Source organism: Accipiter gentilis, chromosome 34 (genome assembly GCF_929443795.1).
Source record: "Accipiter gentilis chromosome 34, bAccGen1.1, whole genome shotgun sequence".
NCBI classification, from domain to species: Eukaryota; Metazoa; Chordata; class Aves; order Accipitriformes; family Accipitridae; genus Astur; species Astur gentilis.
In genome coordinates this window covers 16,285,212-16,303,283 of record NC_064913.1, presented here as the reverse complement: position 1 = coordinate 16,303,283, position 18,072 = coordinate 16,285,212, and the positions used below count along the sequence as shown (strand labels likewise).

At 52.8% G+C, this 18,072-nt stretch overlaps 5 protein-coding genes across 5 annotated transcripts; 2 read left to right on the top strand and 3 right to left on the bottom strand.

Moving 5' to 3' along the window:
* Positions 1–1,194: 1,194 nt before the first annotated feature.
* On the top strand, positions 1,195–1,710 carry LOC126034540 (histone H4). Its single transcript, XM_049792343.1, has one exon. The coding sequence runs from the start codon at positions 1,310–1,312 to the stop codon at positions 1,619–1,621; it is 312 nt and encodes a 103-aa protein (XP_049648300.1). The 5' UTR covers positions 1,195–1,309; the 3' UTR covers positions 1,622–1,710.
* An 866-nt stretch (positions 1,711–2,576) lies between these two features.
* Positions 2,577–3,064, bottom strand: LOC126034522 (histone H3). The gene has a single exon (XM_049792321.1). The coding sequence runs from the start codon at positions 3,004–3,006 to the stop codon at positions 2,596–2,598; it is 411 nt and encodes a 136-aa protein (XP_049648278.1). The 5' UTR covers positions 3,007–3,064; the 3' UTR covers positions 2,577–2,595.
* A 7,331-nt stretch (positions 3,065–10,395) lies between these two features.
* On the top strand, positions 10,396–11,703 carry LOC126034564 (histone H2B 1/2/3/4/6). Its single transcript, XM_049792382.1, has one exon. The coding sequence runs from the start codon at positions 10,691–10,693 to the stop codon at positions 11,069–11,071; it is 381 nt and encodes a 126-aa protein (XP_049648339.1). The 5' UTR covers positions 10,396–10,690; the 3' UTR covers positions 11,072–11,703.
* A 509-nt stretch (positions 11,704–12,212) lies between these two features.
* LOC126034512 (histone H1) lies at positions 12,213–13,324 on the bottom strand. Its single transcript, XM_049792305.1, has one exon. The coding sequence runs from the start codon at positions 13,155–13,157 to the stop codon at positions 12,498–12,500; it is 660 nt and encodes a 219-aa protein (XP_049648262.1). The 5' UTR covers positions 13,158–13,324; the 3' UTR covers positions 12,213–12,497.
* A 1,858-nt stretch (positions 13,325–15,182) lies between these two features.
* LOC126034511 (histone H2A) lies at positions 15,183–15,590 on the bottom strand. The gene has a single exon (XM_049792304.1). The coding sequence runs from the start codon at positions 15,588–15,590 to the stop codon at positions 15,201–15,203; it is 390 nt and encodes a 129-aa protein (XP_049648261.1). The 3' UTR covers positions 15,183–15,200.
* Positions 15,591–18,072: the final 2,482 nt, after the last annotated feature.

The window sequence follows — 18,072 nt, the reverse complement described above, 5'->3', positions numbered from 1 at the left end:
CTATTTCTGTAGAACTAAATTGGATGATATTAATAAAGGCTGATAAAAAAAAACACTACAAAGCTGGCTATCTACACATGAAAATAGACTTATCAAAGTAGTGGCCAAATATGAGCTGAATAACATACATACTAGAAGTCTGTAGACTGCAGAGAGGGAAAAAAAAAACAAAAACCAAAAACAAAACCCCCCCTCCAAAGCAAGAAAATTATTTCAAGAAAAATGGATGAAAAGGGACAAACAATGAAACAAAAATGTGCCAGCTCAAAGGGAAATGGCTGTGAAATTACCAAGCAAAAACTTTTCATCATCAGGAAGCATTATAGGAGTGAGGACCCATTAGGAAGCAGGGAAAAGATGGAGGGGGGGGGGGGTCAAACAAAATGAGATATCTGACCAACCAAACAGGAAAAATAAAACCTCTGTATTTCATACAGATATAATTAACCAGGGAAAACCGCCTGAGCAGAAAGAGATGCCGAACAGGGAATGTTGGGAATAGCATTTATTTTACGATCTTTCAAGCACAAAGTATCAATACCCTCAAATATAGTATTTAAATTTACCGTGAAATAAGTCATACGAAGAAATTAAACAGCGTGTGTGCCCACGCGGGCTTGAGGGGTTTCCCCACGGGTCGTGTCCCCGGGAGACACGGCAGCAGGCCCCGCACCTCGGACTCGTGATGCCGACAAACCCCCACCAAACCCGACCTCTCCCGAAACGATAAAGCTGCCAACTCGGCCTGCCGGAACCGCTCACGGCTCCAAACCCATTCCTAAAAGGAAAGGCTGCGCCCCGGGGAACGTCAACCCACAGTGACCTCTCCCAAGTGGCCAACACCGACTGACCCGACCGCAGGGTCCGCCGAGCGGGGGCTCTTTGTGGGAGCGCCGCGAAATGGCGGCGGCGCGGGCGGGGCGGGGCGGGGCGGGAAGCGGCGGCCCCGCCCCCGCCGCCCCCATTGGCTGGATTTTGCTGCAGACCCGCGGCCGGCGGGGCCCGGCTCCCCCACCGGCACCGAGCGCCGCCGCGGCGGGCAGGGGCCGGGAAGCCGGGCCGTGCGCGGCGGGAAGGAGGGGGCGCCCGGCCCCGCTCCCGCCGACGCCGGCGGCCGCCGAGGAAGCCGGGGCCGGCGCCGCGCCGCGCCGCCCGCCCCCGTCGGTGCCCGCAGGGGGAAGGGCGCGGGGAAGAGCCCGCCCTTGCCCTGCCCCGCCGCAGTCCTCAACCAGGTCGGGCCGCCGGCAATATAGAGAGGCGCTGGCGCCCGTTCCCGCCACACGCTGCCAGGGAGGAGCGGAGCGAGAGCATGTCCGGCAGAGGCAAGGGCGGGAAGGGGCTCGGCAAGGGGGGCGCCAAGCGGCACCGCAAGGTGCTGCGCGACAACATCCAGGGCATCACCAAGCCGGCCATCCGGCGCCTGGCTCGGCGCGGCGGCGTCAAGCGCATCTCGGGGCTCATCTACGAGGAGACGCGCGGCGTGCTGAAGGTCTTCCTGGAGAACGTGATCCGCGACGCCGTCACCTACACCGAGCACGCCAAGAGGAAGACGGTCACGGCCATGGACGTGGTCTACGCCCTCAAGCGCCAGGGACGCACCCTCTACGGCTTCGGCGGCTGAACTCGGCTCCTGGGATAGGTTACGCTTGTAGAACACAAAGGCTCTTTTCAGAGCCGCCCAAACTTTCAAAAGAAGAGCTGTTTATTGCTGTTGGCGCGTGTGTCGTTTTCTCGTAGCTGCCGGGAGGTTCGGGGGGGGCAGAGGCTAGGCTCTCGTCGCAGTCTCCACCCGTAGCCTGCGGGTCCTTCCCCAGGCCTCCCAAGGCTCAAACTGGAGGCTTGCGAGGGGAAAAGGGGAACGAACGTCCCGGTCGTCCTCCGGGAAGAACACGAGAGGAGCGCGTGGGGCTCCCTGGGTTCGGGGAAAACATTCAGGCTCTGAAAGACGGGTGCGTCCTTTACCCCCGCCTGCTTCCCCGTTCTTCGAAACGGGAACGGGAGGGGCGGGCAGGCAGGCGAGAAACACCGGGGGCCGACGGCTCCCCCGCCACCGGCTTCAGCGCGGCAGCCTGAAACGCGAAGCTCGCGAAATGGCGGCACTGTCCTCCCTGCCACTCGGGGGGGCGGGACAGAAGAGCAGGAAGGCGGGGGGGGGGGGGGGGAAGAAACGGCCAAGAGCACTCGCAGCGCCCCGGGGGCTGCGCTGCAGAGGAAAGAGGCCGCAGGCCCCGCGCGAAAACGCCTTCCCTTACTGCCCTGCTGCTGCTGAAGGGCTGCCCGCTCCCTACAGCAGACACCGCTCTCGACTCCCCCTCCTCCCACCCCACGCCGACACCTTGAAGCGGGGAACCTCAGAACCACCGACACACGCGGGTCACGGGCGGGGGAGCTGTGGTGTCCCACGCTACCTGCTACTGGCAGCCCGAACCTCCCGCAGTTATCCCCGACTCGGCGCGGCCGTGAGCACGCGCAAGAGCGCCCGGCACAGGCTGAGCCTGCGCCCACCCCCAAAAAAGCAGAGACACAGCTCTCTTGAGTGGCCATGTGGTGGCTCTTAAAAGAGCCTTTGGGTTTGGTGGTGGCAAGGCAGGAGCCTCAGGCGCGCTCGCCGCGGATGCGGCGGGCCAGCTGGATGTCCTTGGGCATGATGGTGACGCGCTTGGCGTGGATGGCGCAGAGGTTGGTGTCCTCGAAGAGCCCCACCAGGTAGGCCTCGCTCGCCTCCTGCAGCGCCATCACGGCCGAGCTCTGGAAGCGCAGGTCGGTCTTGAAGTCCTGCGCGATCTCCCGCACCAGGCGCTGGAAGGGCAGCTTGCGGATCAGCAGCTCCGTCGACTTCTGGTAGCGCCGGATCTCGCGCAGCGCCACCGTGCCGGGCCGGTAGCGGTGCGGCTTCTTCACGCCGCCCGTGGCCGGCGCGCTCTTGCGGGCCGCCTTGGTGGCCAGCTGCTTGCGGGGCGCCTTCCCGCCCGTCGACTTACGCGCTGTCTGCTTCGTACGCGCCATTACCGCTCCTTTTTAGCTCCGAGGCGCGCAGGACTGAGCACAGCACACTGCTGAACGCGACTCACCCGGAGTGCCTTTTATAGACGGGCGCTGCTTCTTCATTGGCTGATGGAACGGGCCGATCTCATTGGACCGATTTGAAAACCCCGCGTTAGCCCTCTCTGTGCTGAACAGTGCTCTTCAATACTTATAGCATAGGCCTGATGTTTTCATTTTGCCTTTGTTCGAAAACGATTTATCTTCTTGTTAACAACTTGTCCTTATTAATTTTGCCCTTCATTAACTTAGTTCTTCTCATAGAGTTTGCAAAAGTAGTCTTCTACGAAAGGTATATGGAAATAAAACATATGTACTATCCACAATTTTCAGACAAACTTTTTTTCTTTTTTTTTTAGGTTAATGTAATAAAACCTAGGTATGTAAAAGGGCTGTCACTTTTTTTTAACCGTTAGAAGTTAATTGGTGAAGTATTTCCAGAAGAATTGAATCCTTTACTTGCATTTCAAAACTGAAACTCCAATACTACTTTGGCTTTTTAGTGGCTAATCACATATGTTATTTTTATCATATACATAGACCTGGTAAGTACGATTTAGAGTCTCAAGCAACGCACGAAAAAAAAGCAGAAGTAGTAAATACAAAAGAAATAAAACTTTAAAAGCCCTTCAAGCTTCCCTGAAAGAAAGAAAAAGAAAAAACACCACTGTTTCTTTTTTCAAAGGGCTGGGGCTCGGGGCGGTATCGCTGTGCTTACAGGTTGTTTCGAATTACCCAATTAAATTCTTCGCTTTTCCGGCCAATCAGAGCGGAGGAGGCGGGGCTTCCATCCGCTATAAATAAGACCCGCATAAACCTGGGGGTTCTTTCACTGAATAACCGAAATCAGGGCAGGGAATGGCGCGTACGAAGCAGACGGCGCGTAAGTCGACGGGCGGGAAGGCGCCCCGCAAGCAGCTGGCCACCAAGGCGGCCCGCAAGAGCGCGCCGGCCACGGGCGGCGTGAAGAAGCCGCACCGCTACCGGCCCGGCACGGTGGCGCTGCGCGAGATCCGGCGCTACCAGAAGTCGACGGAGCTGCTGATCCGCAAGCTGCCCTTCCAGCGCCTGGTGCGGGAGATCGCGCAGGACTTCAAGACCGACCTGCGCTTCCAGAGCTCGGCCGTGATGGCGCTGCAGGAGGCGAGCGAGGCCTACCTGGTGGGGCTCTTCGAGGACACCAACCTCTGCGCCATCCACGCCAAGCGCGTCACCATCATGCCCAAGGACATCCAGCTGGCCCGCCGCATCCGCGGCGAGCGCGCCTGAGGCTCCTGCCTTGCCACCACCAAACCCAAAGGCTCTTTTAAGAGCCACCACATGGCCACTCAAGAGAGCTGTGTCTCTGCTTTTTTGGGGGTGGGCGCAGGCTCAGCCTGTGCCGGGCGCTCTTGCGCGTGCTCACGGCCGCGCCGAGTCGGGGATAACTGCGGGAGGTTCGGGCTGCCAGTAGCAGGTAGCGTGGGACACCACAGCTCCCCCGCCCGTGACCCGCGTGTGTCGGTGGTTCTGAGGTTCCCCGCTTCAAGGTGTCGGCGTGGGGTGGGAGGAGGGGGAGTCGAGAGCGGTGTCTGCTGTAGGGAGCGGGCAGCCCTTCAGCAGCAGCAGGGCAGTAAGGGAAGGCGTTTTCGCGCGGGGCCTGCGGCCTCTTTCCTCTGCAGCGCAGCCCCCGGGGCGCTGCGAGTGCTCTTGGCCGTTTCTTCCCCCCCCCCCCCGCCTTCCTGCTCTTCTGTCCCGCCCCCCCGAGTGGCAGGGAGGACAGTGCCGCCATTTCGCGAGCTTCGCGTTTCAGGCTGCCGCGCTGAAGCCGGTGGCGGGGGAGCCGTCGGCCCCCGGTGTTTCTCGCCTGCCTGCCCGCCCCTCCCGTTCCCGTTTCGAAGAACGGGGAAGCAGGCGGGGGTAAAGGACGCACCCGTCTTTCAGAGCCTGAATGTTTTCCCCGAACCCAGGGAGCCCCACGCGCTCCTCTCGTGTTCTTCCCGGAGGACGACCGGGACGTTCGTTCCCCTTTTCCCCTCGCAGGCCTCCAGTTTGAGCCTTGGGAGGCCTGGGGAAGGACCCGCAGGCTACGGGTGGAGACTGCGACGAGAGCCTAGCCTCTGCCCCCCCCCGAACCTCCCGGCAGCTACGAGAAAACGACACACGCGCCAACAGCAATAAACAGCTCTTCTTTTGAAAGTTTGGGCGGCTCTGAAAAGAGCCTTTGTGTTCTAGAAGCGTAACCTATCCCAGGAGCCGAGTTCAGCCGCCGAAGCCGTAGAGGGTGCGTCCCTGGCGCTTGAGGGCGTAGACCACGTCCATGGCCGTGACCGTCTTCCTCTTGGCGTGCTCGGTGTAGGTGACGGCGTCGCGGATCACGTTCTCCAGGAAGACCTTCAGCACGCCGCGCGTCTCCTCGTAGATGAGCCCCGAGATGCGCTTGACGCCGCCGCGCCGAGCCAGGCGCCGGATGGCCGGCTTGGTGATGCCCTGGATGTTGTCGCGCAGCACCTTGCGGTGCCGCTTGGCGCCCCCCTTGCCGAGCCCCTTCCCGCCCTTGCCTCTGCCGGACATGCTGTCGCCCTGCTCCACCCAGGCAGCGTGTGGCGGGAATGGGCGCCAGCGCCTCTCTATATTGCCGGCGGCCCGACCTGGTTGAGGACTGCGGCGGGGCAGGGCAAGGGCGGGCTCTTCCCCGCGCCCTTCCCCCTGCGGGCACCGACGGGGGCGGGCGGCGCGGCGCGGCGCCGGCCCCGGCTTCCTCGGCGGCCGCCGGCGTCGGCGGGAGCGGGGCCGGGCGCCCCCTCCTTCCCGCCGCGCACGGCCCGGCTTCCCGGCCCCTGCCCGCCGCGGCGGCGCTCGGTGCCGGTGGGGGAGCCGGGCCCCGCCGGCCGCGGGTCTGCAGCAAAATCCAGCCAATGGGGGCGGCGTGGGCGGGGCCGCCGCTTCCCGCCCGCCCCGCCCCGCCCCGCCCGCGCCGCCGCCATTTCGCGGCGCTCCCACAAAGAGCCCCGCCGGGCGGGGGGGACTCGAGCGGGCGTGATGGTCTCTGTGCCCACTTAAATCCGCTGGTTTAAAACGAATGCTGAGTAAAGTTGTCATTGCAATTGTAAATTGTTTTTCCGCGTGGGCGAGATGTTGGGGTTGTTGTAGGGGGTTAAGCCAGTGTCCCCCAGGTCCCTTAACTGCGTGATCGCGCGGCGTTTTTTTGTTTACGGTACCGAGGTGCTGTTGAAGGAACTGATTTGTGTATCTTGTTAATATGCCCATGAAAAAATAAAACTAGATTGTTTCTGGTGCCTTTAACATGTGGCATGTGTGTGTTCATTTTTCATGGTCTTGCTCTTTTGTGACACATAGCATCTCAATGTATTTCTTTTGCTGGTTTTTCCCTTCACATAGCTTTGGACCCAAACCATGTGTTTTACCAACTATCATCTACATCTGCAGTCAGAGGGAAGAAAACATCATTGTAACGAGTTACTTCAGCTTAATCGTCTTTAGAAATCTCAAATTTCCAAATGCCATTTATTTCAAAAAATGCATGGCAACTTTCTCTCCCCCCTTTATCCTTCCCTTTCAGCTTGTGGCTTTTTCAGTACAGTTAGTTTATGCTGTAGAAACATGACTTGTACATTTACTGTTTCTCTAAGTAGTGATAAGGTCTTCAGATGACAGTGACACTCAGCAATTTACAAAGCTAGAAAACTCGCAGCAGTAGATTCAATGTATGCAGCATATAATACAATTATGTTTCATATTTCAGTGTCAACACATGAAATGTCTACAGTGGCTACCTATAACCTTAAAACCAGACTTCTCAAATGTGATTGTAAGGTAAATCATGCACTTTAGAAATTTTCCAAAATTATCACAACTGCTAGGCCGCTGTGCCTTATCATCAATATGTTTCCAATAACCCCAAATGCTATGTGCTGAGTATCTTCTGTAATGGTCTAGTTGTTTTATAACTTTCCCTGGTACTTCTGCTCAGTTCCTTTCTCTGTATTCCACACAGAGAAATATGTGAGACTAAAAAGAAGTGATGTTCAGAAACCAGTCTAAATCTCTAACTCTTACACTACCACTCTTAAAAGTCTGTCTTTTTGTCTCTGCTTGTTTGCTTTGGTTAATTTTTGTTGTTGTTGTTGGTTTGTTTTTCAGGAGCTTTTGGCATTGGCAAGTTGTACTCTGTAAGCCAAAGATAATACACAGGTGACTGACATTCTCTTACCAGATAAGCGGTCCTCCAGCATTTCTGACTGAAGATGCTGCAGAATGAGGGATAATTAGAGCCGAGATACTACTCATAAATTCCTTCTTTTTTTTTTTTTTTTTTTTTAGGCAACAAGCACAGACAGGAAAAAAACTACATGTTTCTAACTGGAGATTTCAGAATAAGAAAGAGTATTTTTCAGGAAAATCTATGCAGAGCTCACCCAGCAGCTGTAGTGGCAAAACACTAGCCGCAGCTTTGCTTTTATGTCTTCCCATTGCCTCCTAGAAACTTCTAGCTGGAGCAGTTACCTGAGCAGGAGAAAGCTGTCAGCATGTAACACAACCTGTTCACCTGGAGGAGGTACAGCAACCAGGGCGAAAAGACAGAGTCCCACAGTTTATAGTGTTTGACAATACACAATAGGCTGGTGGCTCCTTCAAGCTCTGACATCCTCGAGTTGTTCTGGAGCTGTGCTTGAAGGGTTCTCTCTGTTCCCTCCCATCACACTTGGGTTTCCTGCTGCTGAAGGATTATTTCTTTTGGATGCTCCAAAGCCTTGGTCAGTCACTGGAAACTCCACTGTTGTTGAAGTGGGATGGATGAAGTTTCCATCCATTTCCTTTAGTGAACATGGTTATTTTAGACTGTCGAGAGAAATGTGAATGTCTGGATTCTTTTTCCATACATCCTGACAGTCTAAACAATGCAATAAACTCAGCTCTTCTGCCATGATTGATAAGGTTTCCACAACCAGTTCTTTCCAACAACTTGAATTCCATTTATAAACAACTTCTAAACCTCTCCCTACTGCTCTCCCCGATTATTTTGCCTTTAGCATTCTCCGGCTGTACCTCTTTCTGAAGGGGCAGTATGCACACCAGAACTGACTGGCCTTCACTTATTATTCAGCTGGTGCCTTTTTTTTTTTTTCTTTTTTTTTTTGCTTGCTTGTTTATTTCTAGGGGCTAGGGTTTGGTTTTGTAGGGTTTTTAAAACATTTTTCAGCTGGAAGGCTGAAAACAAGCAGTAGCTATTCAGTTCATAGAAGCCACCTTTCCTTCATGGAGGATGTCTTTTTACTCCATAGCCAATTTTTACAAAACTTGCTAGAACTAAGAATCTCTAAGACCTGGATCAACTGTCACTTTTGTCTGGAACTGATCAATAGACTTAAAAGGGTTAACAAGGGGGGGGGGGGGCGGTGCAGGAGCGGGTTTTTGTGTTTGGGGGTTTTGGTGGTGTTTTTTTTTTGTTTTTTTTTTTTAAATGCCCCTGCTTTCTGATCTATGGACCTCACATTGCTGAGATTGCCCTGTGTTATTCTACATTTTCTCCTCCAGAGCAGTGTAACAAAAGCAACAGCCTTTGTCTGCTACTGTGGAGACAAAACCAGAGATCCTACACCACATCGCCCAGGAGCTGCATGTCAGGTTGTGGACTTTCTCAGACGTTCGTGAGAGAAGTCCTGTTACCAGGCAGAGGTGTTCCCAGTGAACTGCTTTTCCAGGTAGTGTTTATCCCCAAATAAACTCATCAGGCTGACAGCATATGTGGGGAGCTAGATGTTTAGAGGTGGGCCACACTGGCTCCTCTTCTTGCTTTGCTGAGAGAGAAGACTACTTTTCTTCACTTGAAAAGGCAGATACAATGCCCTCCTGTCTTACCAGATTTTCTCCAAGCTGAGCGAGTTGCTACTGGCAGCTGCAAGGGAGGCAGAGCAAAGGGGATGGGTGAGCACGCAGCCCACCTCTGCCCCTGAGGAGGGGGAGCCGGGCTGGGGGGGTGGACACGGAACCAGAGAGCATCACGGAGGCAGCACCAGGCTGTTCTCCTCAACACCCGTGGCTGCTTTTCTCTCCCCGGTTTAGGTGTTAAGCACAGCAGAAGCACATGCCAGCGAGCGTTACTCACTGGGAAGGAGAAAGGTCCCACGCTTTCCTCGCCTGGCTCCCTTTCAGGCAGTACTGTTTTGGATGTAGGCTGGAAATAGTTGTGCATCCAGAACTCTGCCCAGCAAGGTAAAAGGAAGAAAAAACAAGAAGCAACATGAGCCTGCTAAGGTGACAGATCTTTTTCTTTCTTCTACCAGTGTCCAGAATCTCTCTCCCTATCCTTACAAATCTCCCTGAACAATTGGTTTGTTGTGATCTTAGCAGTCTCACTCACTTAAATTACATTTACCTATGCTAGATAGGTTTCTTGTATGTGCCTGTGCCATCCGTCTCCTCTGCTACCAAGAAAGTCTAGACTTTGGCGCTTAAGGGTTCCAAAAGGAAACAGCTTCATTATAGCACTGGCTATGCGATAGCAAACTGTCCAGTCCTAGCTTCATTCAAACACAAATTAAATTGATCCCTTTAAAAGTGGGCTAGAGTGTTCTAATTTACTGATGAATGAATTTATAACTATAATTTATAATGTTGCCATGCAGCATTTTAATAATAATTAAAAAAAAATTACCCTTTTTCTAAACATACAGGCTAATACTATACGAAACAAGACTTTCTCTATTATATAAAAAAAATAGCGCATCAGAGTTCCAAATACCATAAAATCATTTTAGTCTGTTTAAACAATTGTATTTTCTTCTTGCACGATTAAGTCAACTTAACAAGAAAACAGCCAGAATTTCTGATTCATGATAAATTCAAAATTCAATTTTAAAACCATGATTTATTTTTATTACTAGGAATATCTTGGGTTTAACTTAATCAAATTAATCTAATCTTTAATACATCCCAAAAGAAGTCTACATTCTTTCAACTTACAAATTAAGTCAGAACTTCCATCTCATTTATAGTCCTGAAAAACAAGCCATGTTCTGTGGGCCAGAAGAATTAATTCCAAACACATTTAACAAAGCTTAGTACTCCAGAGCCTCTGTATCTTTTCTGGTTGTCATTTTTCCCTTTTCTATTTAACTTGTGGCTGTTACAAATGCAGGCTATTACGTGAAGTATGCAGGTATACTTCTCCTCGAAGAAAAAAAAAAAAGAGCATCAAAATCCCTTGCAATTTTCTCTAGGTGTTGGGTTTTTCTTTTGTTTTGTTTGGTTAGTTTTTGTGGAGAAATTACGGATAACCACACTTTGTACCTACAGACCCGCCCGAGGACGCAGCTGCCGGAGACACCGAGCCCGGATGCTCCGGGGTGACCCCGGGGGCGGGGCCAGGCCAGACCGAAGAGGACGAGCTTCACCACCGAAGTGGGCGATTGAAAGAGCTTGTTGTGATTGGCTGATAGGATTGGAAGGTTTAACCAATAGTAGCGTGGAATTTAAAAAGGACCAATGACAAAGCCGTTCGTACGGGGAGTGATGTCACTGGCGCCCTTATCCAATAGAAGCGCTGATAGCTGAGGCCAGAGATTTGCATAAGGCCCCTATAAATACGGGAGTAATCGCATTATCGGGCACTCCGGTGCTCCAGAGCAACCTGAGGTTTGTCGCCATGCCCGAGCCGGCCAAGTCCGCCCCCGCGCCCAAGAAGGGCTCCAAGAAAGCCGTCACCAAGACGCAGAAGAAGGGCGACAAGAAGCGCAAGAAGAGCCGCAAGGAGAGCTACTCGATCTACGTGTACAAGGTGCTGAAGCAGGTGCACCCCGACACGGGCATCTCGTCCAAGGCCATGGGCATCATGAACTCCTTCGTCAACGACATCTTCGAGCGCATCGCCGGCGAGGCCTCGCGCCTGGCGCACTACAACAAGCGCTCCACCATCACCTCACGGGAGATCCAGACGGCCGTGCGGCTCCTGCTGCCCGGCGAGCTGGCCAAGCACGCCGTCTCCGAGGGCACCAAGGCCGTCACCAAGTACACCAGCTCCAAGTAGAGCGTCTCCCGGATCCTCGGTTCTAACCCAAAGGCTCTTTTAAGAGCCACCAAGTTTTTCAAGTAGAAGGGCTGGATTGCTTATTTTTTTCGGGAGGTACGTGAATAGTCTGCTCGTTTGCACATCGCTGGAGAGTTAAGTACTCGGTTTTGTAGATAGCCGAAATGTTAATTTTCAAGGGGAGGGCTCTCGGTAAACGCCTATGCTCGGCATGCAGAGTTGGACTTGTTTTTTTAAAGCTAAGAAATGAGTACATGCTATTGTGTCTGGTCTTGAATGTGGCTAAACAGCAGCAGCAACTTTGTTCTAGTGGTTTAGGAACTCTCGCTATTCAGAACTCGGGAGTCCGCGGGGGAAGGTAGGTGTCCTTTTACTTTCTAAGGGTTTTAATTTCTCTTGCCGGATAGATCCGGTAGAAAATCCTTGATGCTGTTAAGAACTAGCTTTCTGTACACTATGCCTATGAAATAAATCATATTTCTGTCCCTTTCAGGGACTAATAAATATTTTAAAAGCAGTTTCTGAAGCAAGTCTTCCAGTCGTAGTTGTAGCTTCTCTTTTTTTTTTTTTTTTTTTTGTCCATACGTTCCAGTGCGCGCCCCCAACACCGTGGCTTTTTTAAGTGGAAAAAGTACCTGTCTGTACTCGGATTAGGCAACAGGGAAAGATTTTTATTTCCGAGGGGTTTCCCGGTTTAAAACGCAGGAGTTGGTTCTCTCCCTTTTTTATTAAAAAAAAAAAAAAAAAAAGCTGGGGGGTGGCGAGGCACCCGGGGCTGGGAGTGTTGGAGCGCGGGCCCCCGGCTCTCCCACCCCGCCACAGCAGCCGTGCTGCCGGCCGGCCTCCCTCCGTCCGCGGGGCAAAGGCAGAGCCGGGACACGGCCCCCGCGTTCCCGGTCCCCCGATCCCCCCCCCCCCCCGACGCGGTGCCGCACGTCCCGGAGCGAGCGGCGATCGCTCCCCGGGATGGGGGCGTCACCGCCCGAGTGGGCGGGGCCTGGCGGGAAGGAGGGGCGGGGCTGGGTGGGATAGAAGGCGCCAATCCCGGCCCAGCGCGGGACTTTTAAACTCCCCCGGGCGCCGCGGCGATCGCTGCTCCGCCGGGACCGGCCGCGCCGGGCAATGGAGGGAGGGAGGCGGAGCAAGCGCCGGCGATATCGCGGGTCTCCCAAGATTGCACGTAGGGAAACATTTCCGCTTTAAGGAAGCCCCGGGCTCCCGCACAGCCTGTACCGAAAGCGCACGTTTCGAAAAATGGTAACTTCCTTCTTTCTGCACGAATTGTTACTAAAACCGTGTAAAGATTTGCTTTTGCTTGCTGCCGTCACCGCAGCGTTCCAGCTCTTTTTCGAGACTGAGTGGGTGGCTCTTAAAAGAGCCTTTGGGTTTATTTAAATGAGTAGACTCTAATTCCTTCTCAGGCGTTTTACTTCTTTTTGGGCGCCGCCTTCTTCGCTTTGGCCGCCTTGGGCTTGGCCGCCTTGGGCTTGGCTGCTTTGGGCTTCACCGCCTTCGCCTTGGCCGGGCTCTTCGCGGCTTTCTTGGGGCGGCCTGCCTTGGTGGCCTTCTTGGGGCTCTTGGCCGCTTTCTTGGCCGCGGCGGCCGCCGGCTTCTTGGCTTTCTTGGGGCTCTTCTTCACCGCCGCCGCCTTCTTGGGCTTCTTGGCGGCGCTGGCGGGCTTCTTGGCCGCCGGCTTCTTGGGTTTGGCCGCCGGCTTTTTCTTGGTCGCCTTCTCTTTCGTCTCACCCGGCTTCTTGTTCAGCTTGAAAGAGCCGGAGGCGCCGGTGCCCTTGGTCTGCACCAGCGTGCCCTTGCTAACCAGGCTCTTGAGCCCCAGCTTGATGCGGCTGTTGTTCTTCTCCACGTCGTAGCCGCCGGCGGCCAGCGCCTTCTTGAGCGCGGCGAGCGAGAGCCCCTTGCGCTCCTTGGAGGCGGACACGGCCTTGGTGATCAGCTCGGTGACGCTGGGGCCCGCCGGCTTGCGGGCTTTGGAGCCGCCCCCCGCCGCCTTCTTGGGCTTCTTGGCGGCGGCCTTGGCGCCGGGGGCAGAGACGGCGGGAGCGGCGACGGGCGCGGTCTCCGACATCGCGGCGGCCTCGTCCACGGCTCGGGGGAACCACTGGGCCTGGAGCAAGTCGGCGGCCTCGTATTTATAGAGCGGAGCCGCGCGGTGATTGGTGCGCTGCAGAGCCCGCCCCGCCGCCCGGCAGAAAGGGCCCTTCGCCCCGCTCGGTTTGTGTTTCTTAGGAGGCAAAAAAGCCGGTTTTTAGCAGCATTTCTGCCCCCGACCCCCCCCCGGTTCGCAGCGGCGTGGAGGAGGAAGACTGTTGTTGCCCTCGGCCGAGTTTCCCTTCGAAGAGGCAAAGGGTGAGTTAAAAAAGAGGCGATAAACCCCGAGTCCTGGACCTGGAGAGACCTCGGGAGACAGAAACTTTTGTTTTTCCTTCTAAATAAAATCCGCGACGTGGGCAACCGAATCTCCAGAGTAACTGATTATTATTCTTCAAAGGGTCTTCTCCCGATCCGAACTGAAAATGGGGGGTTCGAGCCGGTATTTTAACGGCAAATTGATTTCAAAGAGGAGGAAGTAACACAGGCTCATCTCGAGCACTGAATATGGATTAGAAATTAGCTTCTTTGTCCAAAATCCTTTACCCCTTTCAAAATAATTAAAACAAATTAAACTAGTGCATTATGCAACAAGGCAAGAAGCAGATTAAAGTGCCGTGAAGGGCTGTTTGTGCCCCAGAAGGAGATGACTTTTTACAGCACAGCAGCTTGTACTGGGTTGCTCAGTGGGCACAATACAGGCATGGTTCCCTCGTGCTCTGCTATAGAAATATTTATTTTCTTAGTAAATCGGGTGACATAAGAACTTAACAAGGCCAGTTTTTGTTAATCATTATAATCAGTGCCCTATAGCTTTGTAATTCAGCGGAGTTTTTATTTTGATACAGCTTGATTGGTGAAAATCTGAGTCATCGTTATCTAAGGAGACACGGCTGCCGCTGATTTTTCCATGCTTCTACACAATAAAACTTGCTCGAGTTATCAGCTGGGACTCCCCTTTCACAGCAGACAGCAAAACATTCCATTTTTTACTGTCCCGTGACCGATTCCTGCATCGGAAGTAATATTAGAAAGGGTTTATCCAACTGATGTATCTGCTATAGTAAAACAACCGGCTGCTAGCAAAAGGGGGAAAATCTTCATCTGCACTTTACCAAGAACATGCTTAAATAAATTAAAAATAAATGCATTTTATTTTCCAGGGTACAGAGAATTAAAAGAGGTATTCTCTCATATATTCATTATTGCCTACAACCCTTTGTTTTGCCAGAGGCTTGCAAACTGCTTGTTACGTCCTGTTACTGTAACTGTCAGTGGTACTAAAATTTTGTGTGGTGTTATGATTCACATACTTCATGTTTTCAAATGGGTAATTATTAAAACCTGTTTACTGACCCACAACCACTGATTTTCTGTTTCTATTTCAACACCTTTATGGTAACGTTCAGCACTATTTATAAGGTAGGATCAAAACCGTCAACAGTCCTTTTCATCTCAAATTGCATCGCCACTGATTACCAATTATTCTCAAACCCATTCAGATTTCAGGCAGGAAACAGGCACAGCAGCTCAAAGCCATGAGAAAATTGTATTAAAAATTAAGAATTCAGAATACCTGTTGTGACAAAGAAAAGATGAGGTCTGTAGGTCAGAAGGTTGTTTAGAGGGGGGAAGTTTTTTTTTTAAGGACGTGAGTGACCTCAACTTCCCAGAGGGCCAAGCTGACACAGGAGAGGCCCGGGGGGTGGCTGTGGGTTCCTTCCTGCAATAAATCATCAACTTTGTGTCTCTCTCACCTTTGCCAGAGCAAAATGATTCTTTTCATGGGGAACACACCTGCTTAGTTTTAGGACCTATTTACCAGCAACTGCCATGTTACTTTGTAATGTTTTGAAAAAAACAGACAAACGTTTTCAAACGCTAAGATAATAAAAAGCGTTGGGGGTTGGACTTTTTTTTTTTTGTTGTTAGGATCTGCAGCTCCTTTTTTGAGGAAGTGGGTGGCTCTAAAAAGAGCCTTTGGGTTACTTTTGAGGTGGGAACGCTCCTCAGGTCCGTTTCACTTGCTCTTGGCCTTGTGGCTGTCGGTCTTCTTGGGCAGCAGCACGGCCTGGATGTTGGGCAGCACCCCGCCCTGCGCGATGGTCACCTTGCCCAGCAGCTTGTTGAGCTCCTCGTCGTTGCGGATGGCCAGCTGCAGGTGCCGGGGGATGATGCGCGTCTTCTTGTTGTCGCGGGCCGCGTTGCCCGCCAGCTCCAGGATCTCGGCCGTCAGGTACTCCAGCACGGCCGCCAGGTACACCGGGGCGCCGGCGCCCACCCGCTCCGCGTAGTTGCCCTTGCGCAGCAGCCGGTGCACGCGGCCCACGGGGAACTGCAGCCCGGCCCGCGACGAGCGCGACTTGGCCTTGGCCCGCGCCTTCCCGCCCTGCTTCCCGCGGCCGGACATCGCTCGCCCTGACGCTTCGCCCTGACGTGAGACGCGCGTCGCTGCGCCGACCCCCGACCCCCGCCCCCCCTTTTATAGCTTCCCCGCGCACCCCGGCCTCCTTGCCGATTGGTTGTCGCACGCTCTCCCTCGCTCCGACCAATGGCGCCGCGGATCCAAATCCAGCCAATGGGCGAGCAGGACGCTGGCCCTCCCCGCCCAGCTGCCCCCGCCCGCCCGCCGAGGCCGGCGGGGAGGAACGGGCCGGGCCGTCCCGGCGCAGCGGCGGGTCAGACCCGCCTCGGCTCCGGTCCCCCGGGCGAAGCGGCCGCCGCTGAGCCCAAGAGGCCCTCCAGAAGGCCAGCTTCTCGGGAAGCGTGTCCCTCGCCTGCCTCGGGAGAGCGGAGCCGCCCGGGAACGGGGCGGGCGGGCGGGGGGGGGGGGGGAACCTCCGTGGACACCGTCCCTGTCGTTTTAGAAATCATCCTGTGGTTAGGACCTCAGAAATGCCTTTTTTAAAAAAAATTATTGTTGTTACAAAGGAGAAACGTTCCTCTCCGCAGGAACGTTCACAACCCAGCACTACTGGTAGGTGCAGAAACTGGGCAGGAACACGTAACAGGGGAAATTTGGCTGACTCTGGAGACAAATTACTCGGATATTGCTGTAATCAAACGAATACGGTACTATTTGCAAGGCTGTTCAGCAGAGCATTAGACGTCAGGCTGTCACGCTTTTACTCAAGCTGGAGAACATCTCACTGCACCAATAAGCTGAAGCGACGTCTTCACGGTTCAGGATGTTTGGACAGCCTGGCCCTGTCTTAGAGAGATCCCTGTTCGTTTTTCCTCCTTTGCTCTAATTACCCATGGTTTCTCTTTATTCCCTGACATCTTTTTCTCATTCTTCCATACATTTTGAGCAAGAGCAGACACTACCCTTGTCCGAGGCACTGAAGGAGCCTGTACCCTGGACTTAACCACATCCTTCTGCTACCCCAGCGTTGCACAGCAGGCTCTTCCTCCACTTCCCCCCCAGCGTAGGATTCTGCTCTCGTTTCCCGAAATTCCAGTTCTGCATGACTTTTTGTTCCAATCTTCATTCCTCGATGCTTTTGTACTCTAACGTGTGGTTCTCCTTTGCAATGCCCCCCGATCCTATGATATGGATGTCATAAAACTACAGTGAAGGGAGTAGTGCGTGCGCCAGACTTTGCTGCTTACTGCGGATATTAGCATTGTCATAGTTCAGGGAAAGACAAGGACATGACTCCCACCAGGCCACCCATGATAGCCTATGAGAAAAAAAACCAAACAAACAAAAAACCACAAACAAACAAACAAGACAACATTTCATCTGTGCTCTGCAACTTGGAAATCAAGAGAACTACATCCTTCTTTCCAGAATGGTATAATAACAGAAATTCTGATCTAAGCTATATGCCAGTCACCACAGGAGGATTACAAACAAGGCAAAATAAAGAGAACTTCACAGCATACACAAAGTACTGTCACAACTTGTTTATTTCTGGGTAACTAAGACCAAGTCCCTGTTCTGAGGGTTCAGTAATATTTAGGAAGCATCTTTCCTTAGTGGTGTGATTCAGTGGATTATACCAAATTAACTAGTCTCAGGAGTAATTTTCTATTTCCATTTTTATGCAGCACTAATCTTCAACAATGCACTGGGCAAGTCACATCATTTCTCTGTGGCTCAGAACCTTCCCAGCCTTTTTCCTCCCCACGATCATTTTTTTTCTTCTGTGAACGCTACTCAGAGCCACAGACGAAAAATGTGACCACAGGATGGAGGTGGTATTACTGAGAGGAATCCTAAAACTCTGTATGACCACAATACAAAACTAAAAACAAATTGGCCTGGGTTAATGCTACCAGTTGTCCAGAGCTGAGAACATCTGTTCTGGAGTTGTAGAGAAGATGCCATTACAGGATTGTGTCCATGACCAGTGCCATCATAAGGTAAATACATAATTGTTTCCACAGGCTGAATATGCCACGTAGGGTTCAGTTATATGGAACTTAGTTATTGGGCCTGAAAATAGCTCATGGTCACAAGACCGTTCCAGGCGCCTTTAGAAGGCCTTGAACAGAATAAATAAGAAGATAGAAGAAGAAAGATCCCAATTAGAAAAACACAGGTGCACATTCCACGATAAAGGGAACTTGGCACAAACAACCTCAATTCAGGGGCTTATCTCGACCGATTGGACTAAGACAAGTCTCGTATGTTTTAATTAACACAACCAATTATGTCTTGTGTTTGTGCACGTGGACAGTACCGATGTAACCAATCACCGCTTACGCTTGTGCGTGTGGACACCAAGTGCTTGCATGTAGTAGCCAATCAAAGTTTCTGAACAACTTAGAGAATTGTATAAAAATGATCAGCTAAGCTCAATAAACGGACAACTTTAATCATCACATCGGTGTTCCGTCCTCTGGGCCCCGCACGGATTAATCCCTAAACCCTACAATGCCACAAG